Raw genomic sequence first — 18,127 nt, 5'->3', positions numbered from 1 at the left:
TAACTTGTTTGTTGAACACGAAGCTGTGTTTTTTATTCAAAAGTAGTTTCTCATGTTCCATAGCCAATAGGAACACGTTATTGGCATTATAGACAAAATGAACTCAGAGCCAGCCGTGACCGACGCGGCCCCTTTATTTTGCTAAAGAATGAGGTGTGTGTAGTCAAAATCGTACTACGATGGGTAAGATTATATATTTTGCTCACATGTTTTTGTAAACAGGTGAAGCAGTCCATTTAGAATTAGATAAATGTTCTCCAACAGTGCTAAGGTTCGGAAGTGTACAAAACCTACTTGTTTCCCAATAAAGTAGCACCTTTATATTTTTAAGCCAGGGATAACTTGCACAACACTCTTTAAACGCCGATACTGCTAAATTTTTTGTTCGTTATTTTCTCTTTGCGTTGTTAAAATTAACCGAAGACTTTCTAAAAAGATTGCGATATGCGCAAAACATATTTTAAATAGTTTTGTAAACAGATAAAAGACGACCAAGTCAAGATTACCTTGACGTTCGTTCAGTGATCTGTTATTGTTAGTTTTTGTTGCAAAAATGTATTTTTGCTTGAACTTCACAGTTTGTGGTCCATCCTTAGACGATTTTTTGCCTCAGAGGTCATTTAAACAGTAGCTGTTTAGCTGGTCGCTACAGCTTTAACAGCGAGTTGAGATTGAAAGGGCCCTGTGTCACCTCCCTGGGATGCCTAGTTTATTTTTGTAATTACTTATTTTAATTCGCGTCCTTATTCGCTGTGGAACTGACTCAACATTACTGTGAAGGAACTACAAGCGAATAACAAAATCGCAGCTTCGTGTCAAACAAATTATGTCTCCTAAGCATTAAGGAACGCGACAAGCATCTTTGAAAAACTGTTAGGGTTACAAGTTTTCAAAAGCCACAATTCTAATCCGTTGTAATCTTCTTCCAATTTGTCCGTCCTTGCCTAGTTCTGTATTTACTGTGCTAGTTATACCTTCTTTTCACTAAATTTGGTAGCAGTTCCCACTGTTTGAATTCGATAAATTTCGTTAGGCAGCTCCTTCATCAGTCAAAACCTTTAGAGTAGCACCTAAGGTACAAATGCCGTCAAAAAACCCGCTTCTTTTTCTGCAGGAAATGTCTTGGAAGCGGGGGGTAAGGGGGTTGCTATTGTAAGTAGGTGCAGGCCTCTATAGTTAGTATTATTGTTCTATTACAAGACAATAATATCGCTACGAAAAACATTGAAAATATTAATTATTATGAGCCATTTTGGTGGTGTCATTATTTGGACAAGCTAAACATTTTTAATCGACAGGACAGCAATAGACCTATTCGGCTAACTCAATGTTATACCCAATTCAAACCCTTTGAGAATAAAACGTTTTGTTTCAGCAATTTCCACATCATTTAAATGTGAATGCCACTTTATAATGCTAATACAATACACAAAGAATCTTATGAGTTAGCCGAATAGGTGAATAGGTCTATTCAACCCACCGTATAAGCTTTTATTCACTTAAAGTAAAAAGTATGGCTCTTATAATCAGTACCCTGTTTTGTGGTTAACCGAGGCTATGCTCACACGGCACTGGTAGACTGCGAGCAGTCTCTCTTTTTCTTCAGATCTTAGTGAGAGCAATGCACGCGCGCGGGAGACGCGCGAAACGAGGGCGGCATCAGTCACGCGCGTGGCCATTTGCGTGTCTCGCGTTTTGCTCGACGGACTACAGAAAAAAGAGAGACTGCTCGTAGTCTACGGCACTGGAGTCAGTTTTTAGTGACGTTTTCACTGGCGATATCAGATTGTAATTTAATATGACCACGGATAAAAATCTGATGGGGTTCTACTGCTTTCAAAAGCTATCAGAGATTTTGGAATCGATTGTACAAATTCCCTCTTAAACGATATGAGAACAGAGCGATTTAAAAGTAAATTCACAAGGTAGTGCTATTTCTATGAATGCGTAAATTTCTTTAATTGCGACTATTTTAATATTAAATTATTATTACATAATGGAGTTCAGGACATTCCTTGTAGGTTATTGTGAGAATATTTAACAAACTAAAACTCACTCCCAAACGAGTGAAGCTGGGGAAACAGACATTTTTTTTGTTAATTTTAATTTTATTAATTTTCAAATATTATTTGCAATTAATTCTTTTTAGTTTAGATTGTTAGTTTACCTATTTCAGACCATGTGACGTTCTTAAGGAGATCTTTTTTCTGCTTTGTTTGTTTCTTTGTTTGTTTTATAATACGCAAGTTTGTATACACATGAATAGGGTGAAAGAAACTGTTCTCAAGAGTAACATGGCTTGGTCTGAATTGTGGAAATAAACAACCCAAGTTTTGTAGTCACAGGATAGTTTTTTTTAATTGCTATGAAAACTTTTAGTATAAACCAAATATTTCATTACAGTATGGTGAAGTAAATGTTAAAATGTTTTCTTTTATTTAACTCCCGTTGATCACTGTCGTAAGCGATCAAAAATGCTTCACGAAAAAAAATGCTTTCGCCGACTATTTTCAAATCATTTGGAAATGAGTCCATGTTTAAGAAAACTTTCTGTTGTATTTTTCTCTTGGTTCACCGGGATGTTGTGAACTGTAGAAAAAAATATGGAGCTCTTGAACTTGGTTATGGCACCATTACTGTTAACGCGTAGAGTAGTTTATAGTTGATGAAAATTGTATTTAGAGAACTATTTTAATAGAAAAAACCTCACTGACTTTAAATGCTGGATTCTTTTATTGAATTTTCATCAGTTTAATCTAGTTGAGCCCCATTACGGACAACCCCTGCCTCATGGCCATTAGAGATCCACCTCTTTCGTCTCTGCCTACTATATGTTCCCTTACTCTCGGTTTGAAATGGAATGGGTTTTTAAAATAAAAAAGACGTAATATTCAGTCCGCAAAGCAGGAGACAAAAAACGCAACGAAACGCGACTTTATTGCCACTGTAACCCAAAATATGTAAGGGGTCGTCCGTTTAACTTTTGAGGGGGTGTATGTGTGATTTGGTTTGGGTAAGGATTTTTTCCCCAAAACTCTGGAGAAAGAATTTTTTCCACAACATTCAACTGTGTAAGATTTTTTTCCAGCGTTATAGGTCATGCGAGATATTTTTTTTTCAGTGCAGGATATTTTTTTGCGAGGTTATTTTCTCGCAAGATTGTCATTTTTATATCAGAATCAGTCTGCGGGATATTTTTTTTCTGAAATCACCCATAACCTCCGTCAAAAGTCAGATGGTTGGCCCCTAAGCCGTGATGTGTTATCCATGTCCTAAAGATACCCACTGACAGTATACTTGAAGTTGCCATGAGATCACCTCCAACTGGGAACAAGAAAACTAAAGGCCGGCCAAAAACCACCTAGCAGAGAACAGTGATGAAAGAGCTGGAGGAGTTGAATCTAACATGGGCTGTACGTGAAGCACAGGCCAGAGCCACGGACAGGGGGTAGGGTGGTAACATTTGATTGCGGCCTTGTCATCCCTGCCGCCGGGATGAAGAGGCTGAGGGAAGATGATTGTGTTTTTATGTTTTCAAGTGATATCAAAACTGTCTCGGCAAGGGTATTTGGCTGTCGAATGACTCTGAAGTTACCTCAAGAGTTAAGATACCGTGAATCGGGTTTCATTTACGGTCATTAATTATACTGAGAAAACTAACCAGACACTTGAAACGTTTCCGCTAGCTTCTAGACTGCAAAGCAGTCGGTTTTTCCTCAAAATCCGTTTTAAAGCGCCTGCGTGAGATTTTCGCGAGAGGCCAGAACTCCAAACTATGGTCTTTTTTGCAGCCTAGCTAGCTAGCTTCATGTCATGGGCTCCTGCTAATTAATGTACATGAAACACAAAAGTGGAGCCGGCATTCTACCTGAATCAGCAGGGCAAATGGGAAGTTGAAATTGTTCACTGGTTTTTAAAGCCGAAAGGTTTTAGAATTTGGAAAAAGTTTTCAAAAAATAAGGGAGAAATCCGTAAAAAGCAAGCAAAAACGTTTCTTTTGTTGAAAAAGAATTAGCCCGAATCAGTCAACAGGATACCACCAGAAGAAAAATGCCAACAGCGAAATCACTGAAATCATAAACTCACCCCGGGCTGCTGGCAAGAGGTCAAATCGCGCCACTACTAAACTGCTTTTTCAGTTTTTATCTGTTTGAGCTGAAACTTAGCAGGATTGTAGAACATGAAATTTTCTAGGTACCCATGGTTTTGGCGGGAAAATCACGTCAGAAGATAAACAAAAAATTAAATTTAAGTGATAGTGCCTAAAATTCCTTTTTTTTGAAAGACAGTAACAGGACAAAACGAAAAGTGAAAAAATTTTTGCAAAAGCTCAATTGGTTGATGAGATATAGCATTTTAAAGTTTGGCTTTGTTTCTAAAAATTGTAACAAAATGGCGGGAAATTCAAAATTTAAAGCTTAATAACTCTGCAACCAATTAAGCTTTTCAAAAACGTTTTTCACATTACCTTCTATCTCGTTACGGTCTTTCTAATCTACGTATTTGTAGCACTATCAGTTAAAGTTTAATAATTGATGTCAATCTTGTGACGTCATTTTCCCGCCAAAAAACGTTGAAATTCAAAATTCGAAAACCATGGATACCTAGACAATGCAACGTTCTATAATTCTTTTAAGTTTCAGCTCAAACGCATAAAAACTGAAAGAGCAGTTTTGTACTGGCGCGATTTGACCTCCTGCGAGCCCGGCTTGAGCTTGAATGTATAAGAAAAGTCATTTAGGCCCCGGATAGAACCAAATCCTTTAACCTGGACTACAAACTGGGGGCAATAAGAGCTAATCAAAATTTCAGAACTTTTAGCCAGCAAATGCCTAGGGACACCGTTTATTCAAACCGTTGATCACATGGTTTTCCCTTAGTGAGTGAATTAATTTTGCAGGGACCGCGGAGACCATTTTAAAGTGGTGGGGCTAAAAAATCTGGCCAGTACAAAGAAGCATTAACCAACCTCCAGTCTGACCAAAGTGCGTCGTTTTCTTGGAAGCGTTGGTTCGCTAAGCAGGCCTTCACTCTTGCAGGCAACATCAGCATAGAAATGGTCCAAGCTTTCATCAGTGCGAAATCTTGTCAGCGTCTTCTTTGTTAGTTTTGGCAGGCGTTGTCCAATGACAGCAGCCATCTTAGTACCCTGAAAATCCTTAGATAGATTATCGGTGTGGGAATAAAGGTGCTCTCCAAGATGAAAAGCAAAGAAAAAGTCAAATCGCTCCTTCCATTTTGGGCCTTACATCTTATTATCCTTGGATGCAAATCGGGTTGCAATCGTTCGGACATACAAAGACCCAACTCTTCCATAGGGCAAAGTCCAATAATTCCACGGGAATTTTTTCCATGTCAACTGGAGCCCTAGAAAATAAATCCCAGCAATAAAAGTGGTAGGGCTATAGCCCTACCAGGCCCTCCCCCTCCGCGGTCCCTGTTTTGTGTGTTCAGCCGTATTTACAGTATCTATCCATTTTACCAATGGTATCCTGATAATTAGTTTCCTTTCATTTTGCGGAAATACCTCGTTTGCAGGTTTTTACGTCCCATTTCAAAAGACATCTTTTTTCACCTACCAGAATTATTCTAGTAATGGTTCTGAAAAAATTAAAAGTTCATTTCACTGTAGCCATTGGCTGTCCTTTTGAATGCACGCTTCTATAGTCTTAGCTAATCTAAACAAATTTTGCTTGAACTTGCCGCACGTGCAAAGTATTACCGATTCTTATTATGTTGAAAAGTTCAGAACCGATGACCTCGCAAGACCTTACATGTCCACCTGGTTGTCCGTTAAGAAACGAATGCCCCGAAAAAAATCCCCTTCAATACCCCATATAAAATTTTTCCAAATCTTCAAGCCTTTAATCAAGTCTCGTTTATAACGCAAAATCAAGTATGCCGTCGTTTTCATTTCCGCCAAAGAAGACTTGTGGTTGTTTTTAACGCTACCTTTTTAAAAATTCATTCTTTGAATGGCAAACAAAGTCTCTGTGAAAACAGCTGTCTAAAGTGGTGTGTAACTGGAACAAAGTCTTTATGAATCCATCAGCAAATTGAGTAATTTTTATTTTCAGTGAACAAAAACCTTGTACCAGAATAATTTTAAAGCATATTGCATTCTTTTTTTACAATTTTTCAACGGCTATAGATGTAATTAGTCATGTGTAATAACACTGAAGAAATTTCTTATGGGAGCTCTAGAAAATAAAAGTCTCACTTCACAAAATGACATCTTGCCCATGAAATTTTCAGAATTTTAACTGTTTCACAATACTTTTGAAATTTGTCATTCATTTTCTCGGGCTCCCATAAGAAATTTTCTTTGGTGCTATCACAGATAACTAATTGCACCTATAGCACTTGAAAAATGTAAAAGAGAATGCAATGTTCTTTAAATAATTCTGGTACAAGGTTTTTTGTTCACTAAAAATTAAAATTACTCAATTACCTGGTGGATTCCGTCTTAATAGTTATTATTAGGCCTACAGTGATCAACTCTACAATTTTGTTTCATGCGGTTATTTACAAAGGGTGATGGTAATTTTAAATGCACATTCTGTAGTCTCTGCCTTCACTGTCTGTTGTCCTTTGAGATTTTAGAAATTAAATTTATAAGCAATATCTCCCATAACGATAAAAATAATTTCGAGAAAGATGAAAAAAAATCGTTTTTCTATATTGTTGTTAATACATAAATTTTTTTTAATTTAAGCTTTCGAAGGCCAATTTTAATTACATTTTGTTCCCATGGAAACGACTGAACAACATTAAAAACACTATCATCGACCATTTTCATTAAGTGACACAGTCAGGCATCAAGGAGATTGACGAAAGCGAAAGAGAAAGATCTCTACTGCATTTAAGGTTGGTTTTTTTTCTTCTCTCTCTTTTTTTGGCAGTGACCTCATTACTGGATTCCAAAATTTTTCTTGTGATATTTTTAACAGTATGAAAAACGTTCATTTATCGCACCCGTTGTTATACTAAGTCAATGTGTATTTTTCTAAAAGAATCAAGCGGAAAAAAGCGGCGCAGAATAATTATGTGATTTCACAAAAAGAAATATTTTCAGGCAGGAAATATTAATACTGTGAAAACTCTGTATTATGCCGGGCAAAAAATTAACTTAGCCTCGAGAGTTTCTTGGATGAAGTATTTAAACTACATTTTTTCTTCATCCCTGTATTTTCCATCTAGTACATTGCAAAAAAATATATAGATGTCTAATTATGTCCTAAATCTCTGTCCTTTTCGTTATTTTTCTAACAGGATATCTTATTCGCCATTTTCAGAGTTTAGTGTAGTTTGTCAAACTGCGATAGTTGCGGTTGCGATTTGGGGCTGACAGCCAAAAACATATACAAATCAGATATTTATGACACTATACATATCTAAATAAAAAAAAACCTGGGCAAAATTTGTTTAAATAAATTCTTAACTATCTCTGACATATTTTGCTAAGAAGACATGAGTTATGTACATTGACAACGAAACCGGTCTGTCTCCTCTTACGAGCTTCAAGATCCTTTTCTGGTTTTACTATGCAAGTATTTACATCGCTTTTGTATTTTTGCCATGATAAATTTCGCATGAGCCAAAGTCCTATGGCGTTTACTTTTTCACATCTGAAGGGTCCCAATTCAGTTTAGAAAAAATTAAAGTGAGATCTTAGTAGGGGCTAATCGGTCGAAAAGGCAACTCACGGACTGAAATGCTGCAGGCAACAATTCTGTTTGATCGGTGTTGAGTTGTGAGTTTTGTAGCAACTAAAATTCTGCCTGTTGTCTGAAAACCATTCGTGTGCCAGTTTACTTTATAGAAACATTGCGATGCGACTGTACACAATTGAGGGTCCATTATAAAGTGCATCACGTCAAATAAGCTTCAAATACGCTTTTTAATATGAACCGTTATATATTATTCATGCTAAATCCAGAGGTGGCTTCTTAGATCAGAACCCCTTGCAGTTTAATTACGTATATTATTTTGAAATTCATTTCAAAACAACAAATTTTCCAATGATGAGTCTGAAAAAAATTCGTATCGCTATGTTTACAGTACGCACCAGTTTTCTTCAGTGCTTATCTAAGTGTAACGATGGAGACAGAAATGACTTTATTCATGTGTTGATAAATAAATAATTGATCAATGGAAACAGGGATTCTTGTTATTCAGAGTTACTAGCTGAAGTGTTTTAAAGCCATGTTTCTAGTGTAGATTTTTGGACATGAACGGATAATAATGGAGAGCCTTTCATATCGACTGACATCAAAAGTACTTCGGCCTGGTCTGAAGATCTGTTATGAAGACTCAGAGAGTAAAAAAATTCTCCGATTATAGGAGTGACGATTCACTTTTCACGATCGCCGGGCTTGGTGCAGCCTTCGCTCCGTTACAGACTGGAATGAATGAAAACAGGCCCTATCCGATAGTGGTTTTCGTGCGCATGCCGTTTTAGCTAGTGCAACTCATAGCTTAAGAGAGAGTTTAACTGTATCTTCCTACTGCGTCCAGATTATTTGAAAAAAGGATTAAAAGGAACGTACGCACAAAAAGGCTTTCTTAAACAAGTACCACTCCATTTTTCTAATTATTTTATGTAAGAAGTCGGTTTTCCCATTAACACTGTAAATAAATCATAGCCTTTACTAAAAAAAGAGCCGGTTCAATAACCGTGGCCTCTATTTAAAATGTTTCCGACTTTCTCCTATTTCTATATCGCCACTAAACAAGTGACAAGCGATTACTGCTCCAGGCGCTTTCAAAATGTTACGTGACAAAAAAAAATTCGCTTTCGTCATCAATTCTCGTCCACACTTAACAGTTTGTAACGTTTCAAATTTGACAATTTAAACAAACAATCTGTCGCTTGTACTTCAGAATGGCGAGGTTTTGTCGCCTAAACAGGTTTGTTGAAATAATTGAAGAATAACTAATTCAAACAAATCTCTCGCTTGCACTTCAGAATGGCGAAGTTTTGTCGCCTAAAAAGGTGTGCTGAAATAATTGAAGAATAACTACTTTCAAGAAAGCAAGTAAATGATTTTTCCAGAATAGTAACTAATAATTGAAACAATTAGTATAAGTTAGAGTTAGGAACAGCTTTATATTCAATATGGACACCTGCTAGTTGCAGTCTTGAAACTACATTGAACGTGCAATATTTGACATAAAATATCAAGTAGCCGTGCATCCAGTTAGTTTTGAATTTACCTGGGTAGTGAAATAGTAAACAGCAATACTGACAGAACTCCTCACCAAGATAAACTGAAATAAATTGTTTTGCTTTTGAGCCATGAAAAAACAAAACTATAAAAAATTGAAACCTATCACTTGCACTAATAAATAATTCAACACCGGTACAAGGAATTGTTAATTCAAGGTTAACAGTTCCCGAGTCTTCCAAGTTTTCTTTCTACAAAGGCCTATTTTTGAGTGACATAGATAACAAACACACGTTTCTTTAAAGCTTTAATTTCTGCTAGTGTCTGTAATTAACAGCTCACGTTTAATCCAAAAGGCCTCGGTGACACCAGTTAACTGTTCCTGTTTTAGCCAAGGTCGAAGCTTAAACCACTTGTCAATTCATTGGAGAAAATAAACAGAAATTTGTTTTGGTTGCCTCGAAACTAAGTTGTCTGGAAAAGAATAAAAAACAAATATAAAATAAAGGTATTTGACTCGCAGCTTACAAAGTAAATTAAGTCTGAGTATGCGGGATCGCGGTAGAATCAAAGAAAATTTTAAACTGAAAGGGCCAAATATTAAAACCAAGTCTAACTTGGTCCCGAGGGAAACAGCCTTAATTTTTTTTTCCAGAGAACCGCCTCAATGTTTTATTGAGATTCTCGGGAATCTCTGATTGAGATTATATAGCTGGAAAATTCATTAAACTTCGCTGTAACGACGGTAGTCGATCAACATTCGCGGGTGATAGTGCACTTTTACCCTCTGACATCATAGATTTTGCAATGTTGCCCGCTCAGAGATTTTGGCGGGAAACAGTTTCATTGTTAGATGTCATGTGACCTTGAAGTAACCAATAAGAGCGCGCGCTGTTGGGTAAAAACTTCAACTATGTATTAAAAACAATTACATTTACAGTACAGTTTTACAATTAGATTTTGTTGCAAAAATTAGAATTATTCTCTACTTTCTACAACAAAATTCTGCAACCTGCAAAAACCTGATTTGTTGCAAGACAGGTTTTATTCCTGGATGGTGAAACGGGCAACATTGTTAGTGTGCGTATTGCAAATCAAATGCCACCAAGTTTATTACATTCATGGTCGCAATGTTTTTACATTAGTGGTTAAGTTTTTTATTACATTAAAGGTTAGAAAATTTTTAAATTGGTGGTTAACTTTTTGTTACATTAGTGGTTGATATTTATTACATTAATGGTTCGTATTACATTAGTGATTGGTATTTATCACATCAGTAGTTAGTGTTACAATAGTGGTGGATTATTGCATTAGTGGGTGATACATGGGGGACCCCAGGTTGGTGAGGTAACCCGTTCAGGTGGGGTAAAAAATAACCGCCGTTTACATGCAACCTTACATCCCCGTTATCCCGGGATGCACTTTTTCTCAAGATTACTTAATGGTCGCATGGCACGTAAGCACAAAAATGGTGGGCAAACGACCTGTTTCGGCGGTTAACGCTCCTCTACTCTCACCTACTGCTCTTGTTGTAGCCTTTCAGTGGTGTGGCTTTTACTTTTAATGATTCAAAGCCTCTGGAAAAGGTATTTGGGCGAATTAAATGTAATACGAATATAGGTAGGTTACCCCACCATGAAACGTTCACATGGCAAAATTTGACCCCGACTGAAAGGGTTACCCGCTCTGGCAGACAGGGCAACCCGCCTGAGTGATTCAACCCAACTATAATAAAAACGTGATCAAATTGAAATGAGACTGATTATATAGACAGGCAGGTTACCCCACCTAATGGGGTTTCCTACCTGGGGTCCCCTACCTCCATGTAAACAGGCCCTTAAAATGCTGTTATAATTTTCCTTTGTTTTTCTTGTCCCAGTGCGTCCCATACTCTCCAGCATGGCGGTTTCATACCACGTTTATGACAAATTGCAAATGGTCGTTAAAACATCTTAAGACAAATTTTTAGCCAATAAACTAACCGAAGCATAAAAAAATATCGAAAGCAACTACTCAAAATAAATTTATTTGAAACGCAACTAAAAATCATTTAAATCAAATTTCTTTACAGATGTTGACGAAGGAGGTACTCGCTGCCATATTATTCTTAATGCTCGTCCAATCAGGCGCTAGTTCCACTTCTTCTTCTGTATCTGCTTCACCATCTGTAACCAATTCTTATTCAAGCACCACTCCCGGTTCGTCTTCAAGTGCAAGCAATTCGGCCTCTCCAATGGGATCCTCATCTCAAACATACACGCCCACTACAAGCACTGTCACCAACACTGTGACCATCACGGTGACAAACACCGTTACTAGTGATGTCACCAGTACCGTTACACATATTGTGAACCAGGCTAATGGAATGACCATATCACCAACAGCAGCTGGAACTTGGGGAGTGAGTCCTTCATCTATGTTATCTGGTATGTATTACTAGTTGTCCATTTTTTTTAGTAAAATCCCAAATAGGATTGGCATTAGCCGATACTATAGCGAGATTAATCTTCACGAGCCACGCGCGGGGCCACGTGATTTCTATCTACTTGGCTATAGGTCAACTCTTGGAATTTCTACATCAGGCTCTTTATTCCAAAAACAAACTTAAGACAAATAATCCATTAAAAAGGCGTAAGGCGGATACACACTCTCACCACCCTTATTTTCTCTATGCACAAAGAGGGTGATTAACGATTTTTAAATGAAAGAGATGCAGAAAAAGGCTTAGGCAGAATTCGAAGGAAATATGCATTTCCATGCATTTTCCTTTGTTTGAAATATTCAGGTTAACCTAGAGATCCGAAAAAGAACAAGCAAGTTTTCACGTTGAAATCGTCCTCTCAAAGTTGTAATGATAATGTTCACAATTTACAATCACAAGAGAGCAATACTGCAGTCAGAAACTGATTTTCCTTTTTATTATTTTAAAGTTGTGTGGAACGAATGGAAAACCGAAAAAGAGACCGACTGTAAAGAAAAGTGCTGTGACACAGGGGGCCTAGCTATCAAACAAGTGAGGAATTGTACAATACACCAACCACGATGTAACTTCACAGAATGTATGTATTATGGCCCAATTGAACGGGAAATCTCCTGTTACATGGCTTGCAGCCACTGTATGCCCAGTAAAGGTAAGATATTATCATAAGAATCCTTTTTTTCTTTGTGCGGTTAAATATAAACTAGCACCACTTTACCCATGGGCTGTTGCCAAAGGGGAAGCAACGTTTTGTGTGTGACCGATTTCCCCACAGTGAAATTGCCTTGGGAAAATTTCCATGGATACATCAAAAAGAACAAAAAAATTCCCATGACAGTTCCCAACGTAGGTTCTATGGTTAAAGAACCCAAAGCGGCTCAACCAATCACGAGAAAGTGAAATGTACCAAACAGTGGCAATCACGTGTTGTTCAGTTGTGTCGAGTTCATTCGTACGCGAAAAGGGACTCAAAGTGCGAAAACACAGCCGAAGTTTGAGCGCTGCTGTAAATGTTTTTAAGTTTAATAAATAGTACCTTTAAAAAAACCCTTTCAAGTTTTCTTTTCATCGGTGTTCAAGAATGCGTAAATCCGTACGTTTGATTTTGAGCGAGAATTTGTCTTTCCTTTAGCGCGCGAATGAAGTCGACGTCTTCATTTTTTGTCCCAAAATTAATGGCTGAATTGCTCTTGCTAAGCGTAATTGATGTGTAGGTTTATTAAAAGTGTAAAATTAAAAAATGGTCGAAAACAACGAGTACAAATACCGCCAAATCGCACGGAATTACTTATAAACACCTTACCGAATAACATAAGAAAACCGCAAACCGCATTAAAATTACTCGAAAATTTCTAAATACCGCAAAACGGCTTGGTTTCGTAAAACCTCAATACCGCAACTTAAAATAAAAATTTCCGCAAAACCGCAGCAAAAATCGAGAAATCGATGTTAGAATTACGATTGAAAAGTGTAGCCTTCGACCCTAACCTCATTTTAAATTATTCTTTTAATGTTTAGGATATAGCATGGCTGGACCAAAGCTTCTTTTAATCACCGCAGCTCTTCTTATCTCCATGTATGTATTTCACCTATCACCATAATAAATTTACTGACTGACAGGCAGGTCGTAATTTTGACGAAGAAGAGGCAATTTGACTGACTGTGGTTGCACTCCCTCGGTTCACGCAGCTTGCAGATTGGAGGCTCTCCACTCAGTATCCTCAACAGAAATACGGAGGGCTGATTCATTGCACAAACTTTGAAGCAAAACAAGACACCGCGGACAGTTTATTCTAAACTGCACGTTTATGTTGTAGTTAATTTTTAGTGTTCTATTGTTTTTGGGTATGGTCATGTCTGCTAGTGAATTTTAAACAGAGGAAAAACAAATTAACTGAAATAAAAGAATTAACTGCAACATATACACAGTTACTGACTTGATGTTAAGAAACTAGCTAAGGACATCATGACATTGAGCAGACAAGGGCGCCTTAAAGTCTTTTTGTAGCTAGCTGGCCTGGCGCACGTATTGAAAAGATATTCGAAGAAACTTTAGTTTGAATGACCAAAACGTTTAGCGTAAAAAAGATGGGTAGATAGATGTCACGCCCTCAATTTGCCCACTTCAGACGTTTTGCATGTGTTGATATTCTGTTTTGTAGAGAAGAAAAGAAGCGTGAGAAATATTACAATTTGTATTCTAAAGAGTCTGATGTCACTTATTATTTTATTTGCATGTTATAGAGCTGCAGTGCGACCCTGAGAAGAAACCAGAGGCCATATCAAAATGTGACACTGATTTACAGGATTCTTATTGTAGATAAAACTTCTGTCCAGCAGATATCAAGCTCATTTAAAGAAAAGATGCCTAGTATAATTAGTTACACAAGAATATCATGAGCTTCGACAATTAGCAAGAAATCTGAGCAGCCGACGGAATTCGAATCCATAACCTCTCGAGTCCGAACCCATTATCCCCCCCCTAGTACAAGTCGATTGCCGCCGGAGACTCAGATTCAGTGTCCCTGCAAGCACTTGGCCGCGAGAAAGCTATGAATAAATATGATGTGATGTCTCATACACAGTAAATTGTAAAGAAATAATTTCCTCGTACACGTTAAATTTTCTGCGGCCTCGCACAAGAATTTCGAACGGTCTACACAAAATGGCACATGTTTTGGTTTGTTTGGCTGCAAAACCCCGATTACATAAATCATCGCATATATTATCAGACCATATTCGATAACAACCAATCAGCGTTAAGTCAAACAATGCGCACTGTGTGCCAGCCTATCACAGCATGTTCCAAGATCTTGGGAACTCAGCGTGATGCTGGAACACGATTAGCGACGGCGTTACGCAGACGTCCCTTTTCCGAGTGAAAGAAAGGAAATAGGAGACGTCTGCACGCAGGCAAAGCTTGGACTAGCTTTAAATACCCTTAAAACGGAGCATTGATAGAGAGATGGGGGGTAAAATAAACGCAACGTCGACCTCAAGTTTTACTGTCGGGAGTTATAGACGTAAAATATCGTTGTTTACTTTATTACCTTTAACTTCATGGACTGTGGTGAGAACTGTTAAAAAAGTAGCTATAAAAATTCTCCAATCTGATTGGCTATTAGCAGTTCTGGTCTCAGTACTTAATAGGACGGTGTTTTGACAGTTCATGTTATCACAAGCTCTGTAAAGGACACTTGAATGTTGTTATGTCATTTTTGTATATCCTTTTAGTTAAAACGTTTAAACTGTCTCTAAGTCAGTTTTCCTTTAAATTTTGTGAAAGTTATATCATCAACTGGCAAAGGACTTTGCATTCTTGCTCATTTCATTCTGTCTGTAATCAGGCCCATCAATTACTTTTGCTATATTTTCCTTGTTATTGCTTCACCATATATATGTATAATTAGTATATACACACTCAGTGATCTTGGTAATTCAAGCAATCTGATTGGTTAGCTATCTCGGACTATGACGTTATATTCACCGCGCTAGGCGGTGAATATAAAGCCGAGCAAAATCGCTGTCGTGAACTGGGTGTTTTGCCAAAGTTTCAAAGTAAAACCTGTTTGAAAATACACGAATATCCAAGTGCTGATGACTTTGAAGGCAAGAAAAGACTTCATGGTGTTTAAACAGCGTGATTTATTGTGAAGTGGTTTACTTTAGCTGACTTTTTGTACGCTCGAAGCTATGTTTACCACTACAGAGGAAAACGAGGTCGCTTTGTCACTGTTTTGTGATTTCGGGATTTTCTCGCAAGACCAATTTTGCCTATAAATAGAGGTTAATTTATGGAGAAGAGAGGAAGGCAAATATTTTCGAAAATTGTACGTGCCAGCAAGTTAACAAGGCAAAGAACTTTGGAGATAAACAACGCTTACCTTGATCGCAGCCGCTGTTGACAGCATTTGCAAGAAGCGACGAAGAAAACTTTCTCATTCACGGTGAGTTGACAGAAACAAATAAAGCTCTTGATACTTTTCTTCTCAGAATTGGGTAGTAATTTAAATTTTCGGCGTTTTCTTTTAAACCGTTGATGCTAAAGCTTACAAAACTCGATACAAAAGGATTAAAACTATCATTTGCCATGTTTGAAGATACTGTAAAGATCTAACTTTTGCGCATCCACTGTTTACGGCTTCGTGTTCACGCATGAATTTTCACCCGTCAATCAAACTAATGGTTTTTTAATGGTTTCCTTTCTGATTCTGTTGAGATCACTTCGTGTGAATATACTAAAACAATTATTCACCTCAGGCTCAGTTAATATTGTTGAATAATCCCCTCGACTTCGTCTCGGGGATTATTCAACAATATTAACTTCGCCTTCGGCGAATAATTGTTAAATATATACTACGTTGAATAGTCTGAGATAAAAGCCAACATTTCGCGACGCCACCTCTGATTTCAACGTGAAATGAAGTCTGATGACGTATCACTACCTATAGCTGGCTACTGCTTCCGATTGGTCGTGCCGCATGGGGAATTTGCTTCAACCAATCAGAAGCGCTACCCAGATCTGTGTAGTGATACTTCGTCAGTGTGAAATTTCTGCCCTCCTTCCTCAATCATTATTTCGCCTGGAAACCAGCGGTAGCGTCGCGAAATGTCGGCTATTTTCTTAGCCCACAGACATTCATACGCCGTAAAACAAAAACAATGAAGGTACTGCCTACCTTTTGCGTATCCCCGGTTACCACTTTTTATTATCTCAGTTCACTGTTGTTGCGGTCATCTTTTTTTCTCTTTTAAATCCTTGGTTATGCAATGGGTTTTTACCCCTCAAATTTGACATTTTGAAAGCAGCCCTAATAATTTTCTTTTTATAACGCACCTGTCGTCAGTCACCAATAAAGTAAACAATATAGCCCTCATTAGAGGAGTGCCTTGTTATTTCTGGAATTGTTTGATTGAATCAGTAATATTAACTCCAAAATCATTATTTACTGGGAGCTGGAACATAAATACAGATTTAAATGAAGGTGAATTACTTTGTCCTTAAAAAAGCAAATTGACATTTTAATTCACAAGCATTTTCTGTACCTTAACAGAAACCAATTATTGACACGTTTAATTTAATTTCGGTAAGGGGTAAAATTTTTGATTTGTAACCTACAGTATTTTATATTTCTTTGTAAATGTTTGAATGCTTTGTACCAGAAATATGTCAAATTTTGGTCAATTTTGCAGGTCAGTATCGGTCAACGAATTCCATATAGACATCCAACGCTATTACTTTCTCAGGCTTTTTGCTCTGAATATTTCAAAACTTCCTATTCCAGAAGCCAATGTCTCAGTAAAAAGAAATGTTACAAACTAAATACCACCCGTCAAGCCAATTCATATAAATTTTTCTTTGTTTACCCAGAAACTAAGTTCACAAATCAAAAACAAAGCCTTAAGTCAACTACCTTTATTTAAAGTTTGTTTACATGGGAAAGAAACACGGTCATCCTTCTGAACGTTTTCGCAAGGTAAGGCAAGCTAGTTTACTGTGCTGACACTCCGCAAGGCGAATTAAGACACTAGTTTAAGTAAAAGCTGTTAGAAAGTGCAACAATGACAAAAATTTGGCTTTATCCACTGAGTTACAATTGATTATAAGTCATTTGAAAAAGCTAACGTTCCTATCATTATCTCCTCCTCGTTGACTCTCCGAACTACAACCAGTTTCTTGAAGTATAATTTTCCCCTAACGAAATTGTTTTAAAGCCTCATTAGCAACTTAGCAAGTCAATATTTATTTCTTCGAGGTAAATTAAACACCCCAAACATTTTGGTCTCAAAGTGTTTATGACAGCTGCAACAAATTCCCAACAAAAAAATTCTCCAAGAAGGATCGTTTTCCTTAAAGCTAGATATAAAAGCCTCTCAAGGTCAAACAAAACTAGACTCCGCGGCTTTAATTTCACAGGCTTGTTTTGAATTTTTATTTATCTATTTGCACCGCGATTGACCCCGGCATGAACCGAACAAAGATGTTTCAAATATATTAAACAGCAAACTCAACCATTAGTACCCCTTTGTGTTAGTATGCAGGTTTCCTTCTGTCGAACTGCCTTTTCCAGCGTCTACTTCTGTTATCTTCTCAACTCTTAAAAATAATTTAGTTAATTTATATCCTAAATCGAAGAGTCATACATGCATGCCCTGCTTTTGGTGAAATTTATTTCAAGCTAGTTTATTCCTACAGGCCTTCTTGTTGACTGGCTTCATTTTCGTTCTTCCTTGAAAAACAAGTAGAGGCCCGCCCTAATTAAAAGAGCGGATTTTTTCTCATGAGAATGAGAAGGTCATCGTTGCTTCCATCGTTTTCAGTCGCCGAGTCAAAAACAATGGTTTAGGGGTGAATTTCAGTCGTCTCGTGAGGAACTATTGATTAAGTGCTTTTATTCATGACGATGAAAGCAGCCAACAACACAGTTGTTACATGTAACACTTTATGATGCTATATTGCATCATAATGATGTCAGCAAAA

At 37.3% G+C, this 18,127-nt stretch overlaps 1 protein-coding gene across 1 annotated transcript; it reads left to right on the top strand.

Annotated features, from left to right (window-relative positions):
* Positions 1-6,774: 6,774 nt before the first annotated feature.
* On the top strand, positions 6,775-13,960 carry LOC140942272 (uncharacterized). The gene is made up of 5 exons (XM_073391231.1): positions 6,775-6,867; positions 11,239-11,593; positions 12,098-12,298; positions 13,165-13,222; positions 13,891-13,960. Exons 2-5 carry the CDS (start codon positions 11,239-11,241, stop codon positions 13,907-13,909), a joined length of 633 nt encoding a protein of 210 aa, XP_073247332.1. The 5' UTR covers positions 6,775-6,867; the 3' UTR covers positions 13,910-13,960.
* The last annotated feature ends 4,167 nt before the right edge of the window (positions 13,961-18,127 follow it).

This window comes from Porites lutea, chromosome 6, assembly GCF_958299795.1.
Source record: "Porites lutea chromosome 6, jaPorLute2.1, whole genome shotgun sequence".
In the NCBI taxonomy this organism is placed as follows: domain Eukaryota; kingdom Metazoa; phylum Cnidaria; class Anthozoa; order Scleractinia; family Poritidae; genus Porites; species Porites lutea.
The sequence above is the reverse complement of the archived record's forward strand: the minus strand, read 5'-3'. Positions and strand labels throughout refer to the sequence as shown.

Bases quoted from the DNA above. Each gene is read 5' to 3' on its own strand.
- LOC140942272 (XM_073391231.1), top strand. From the start codon at position 11,239: ATGTTGACGAAGGAGGTACTCGCTGCCATATTATTCTTAATGCTCGTC. The intron at 11,594-12,097 runs GTATGTATTACT...ATTATTTTAAAG, and splicing joins TCCTTCATCTATGTTATCTG to TTGTGTGGAACGAATGGAAA. The intron at 12,299-13,164 runs GTAAGATATTAT...TTTAATGTTTAG, and splicing joins CCACTGTATGCCCAGTAAAG to GATATAGCATGGCTGGACCA.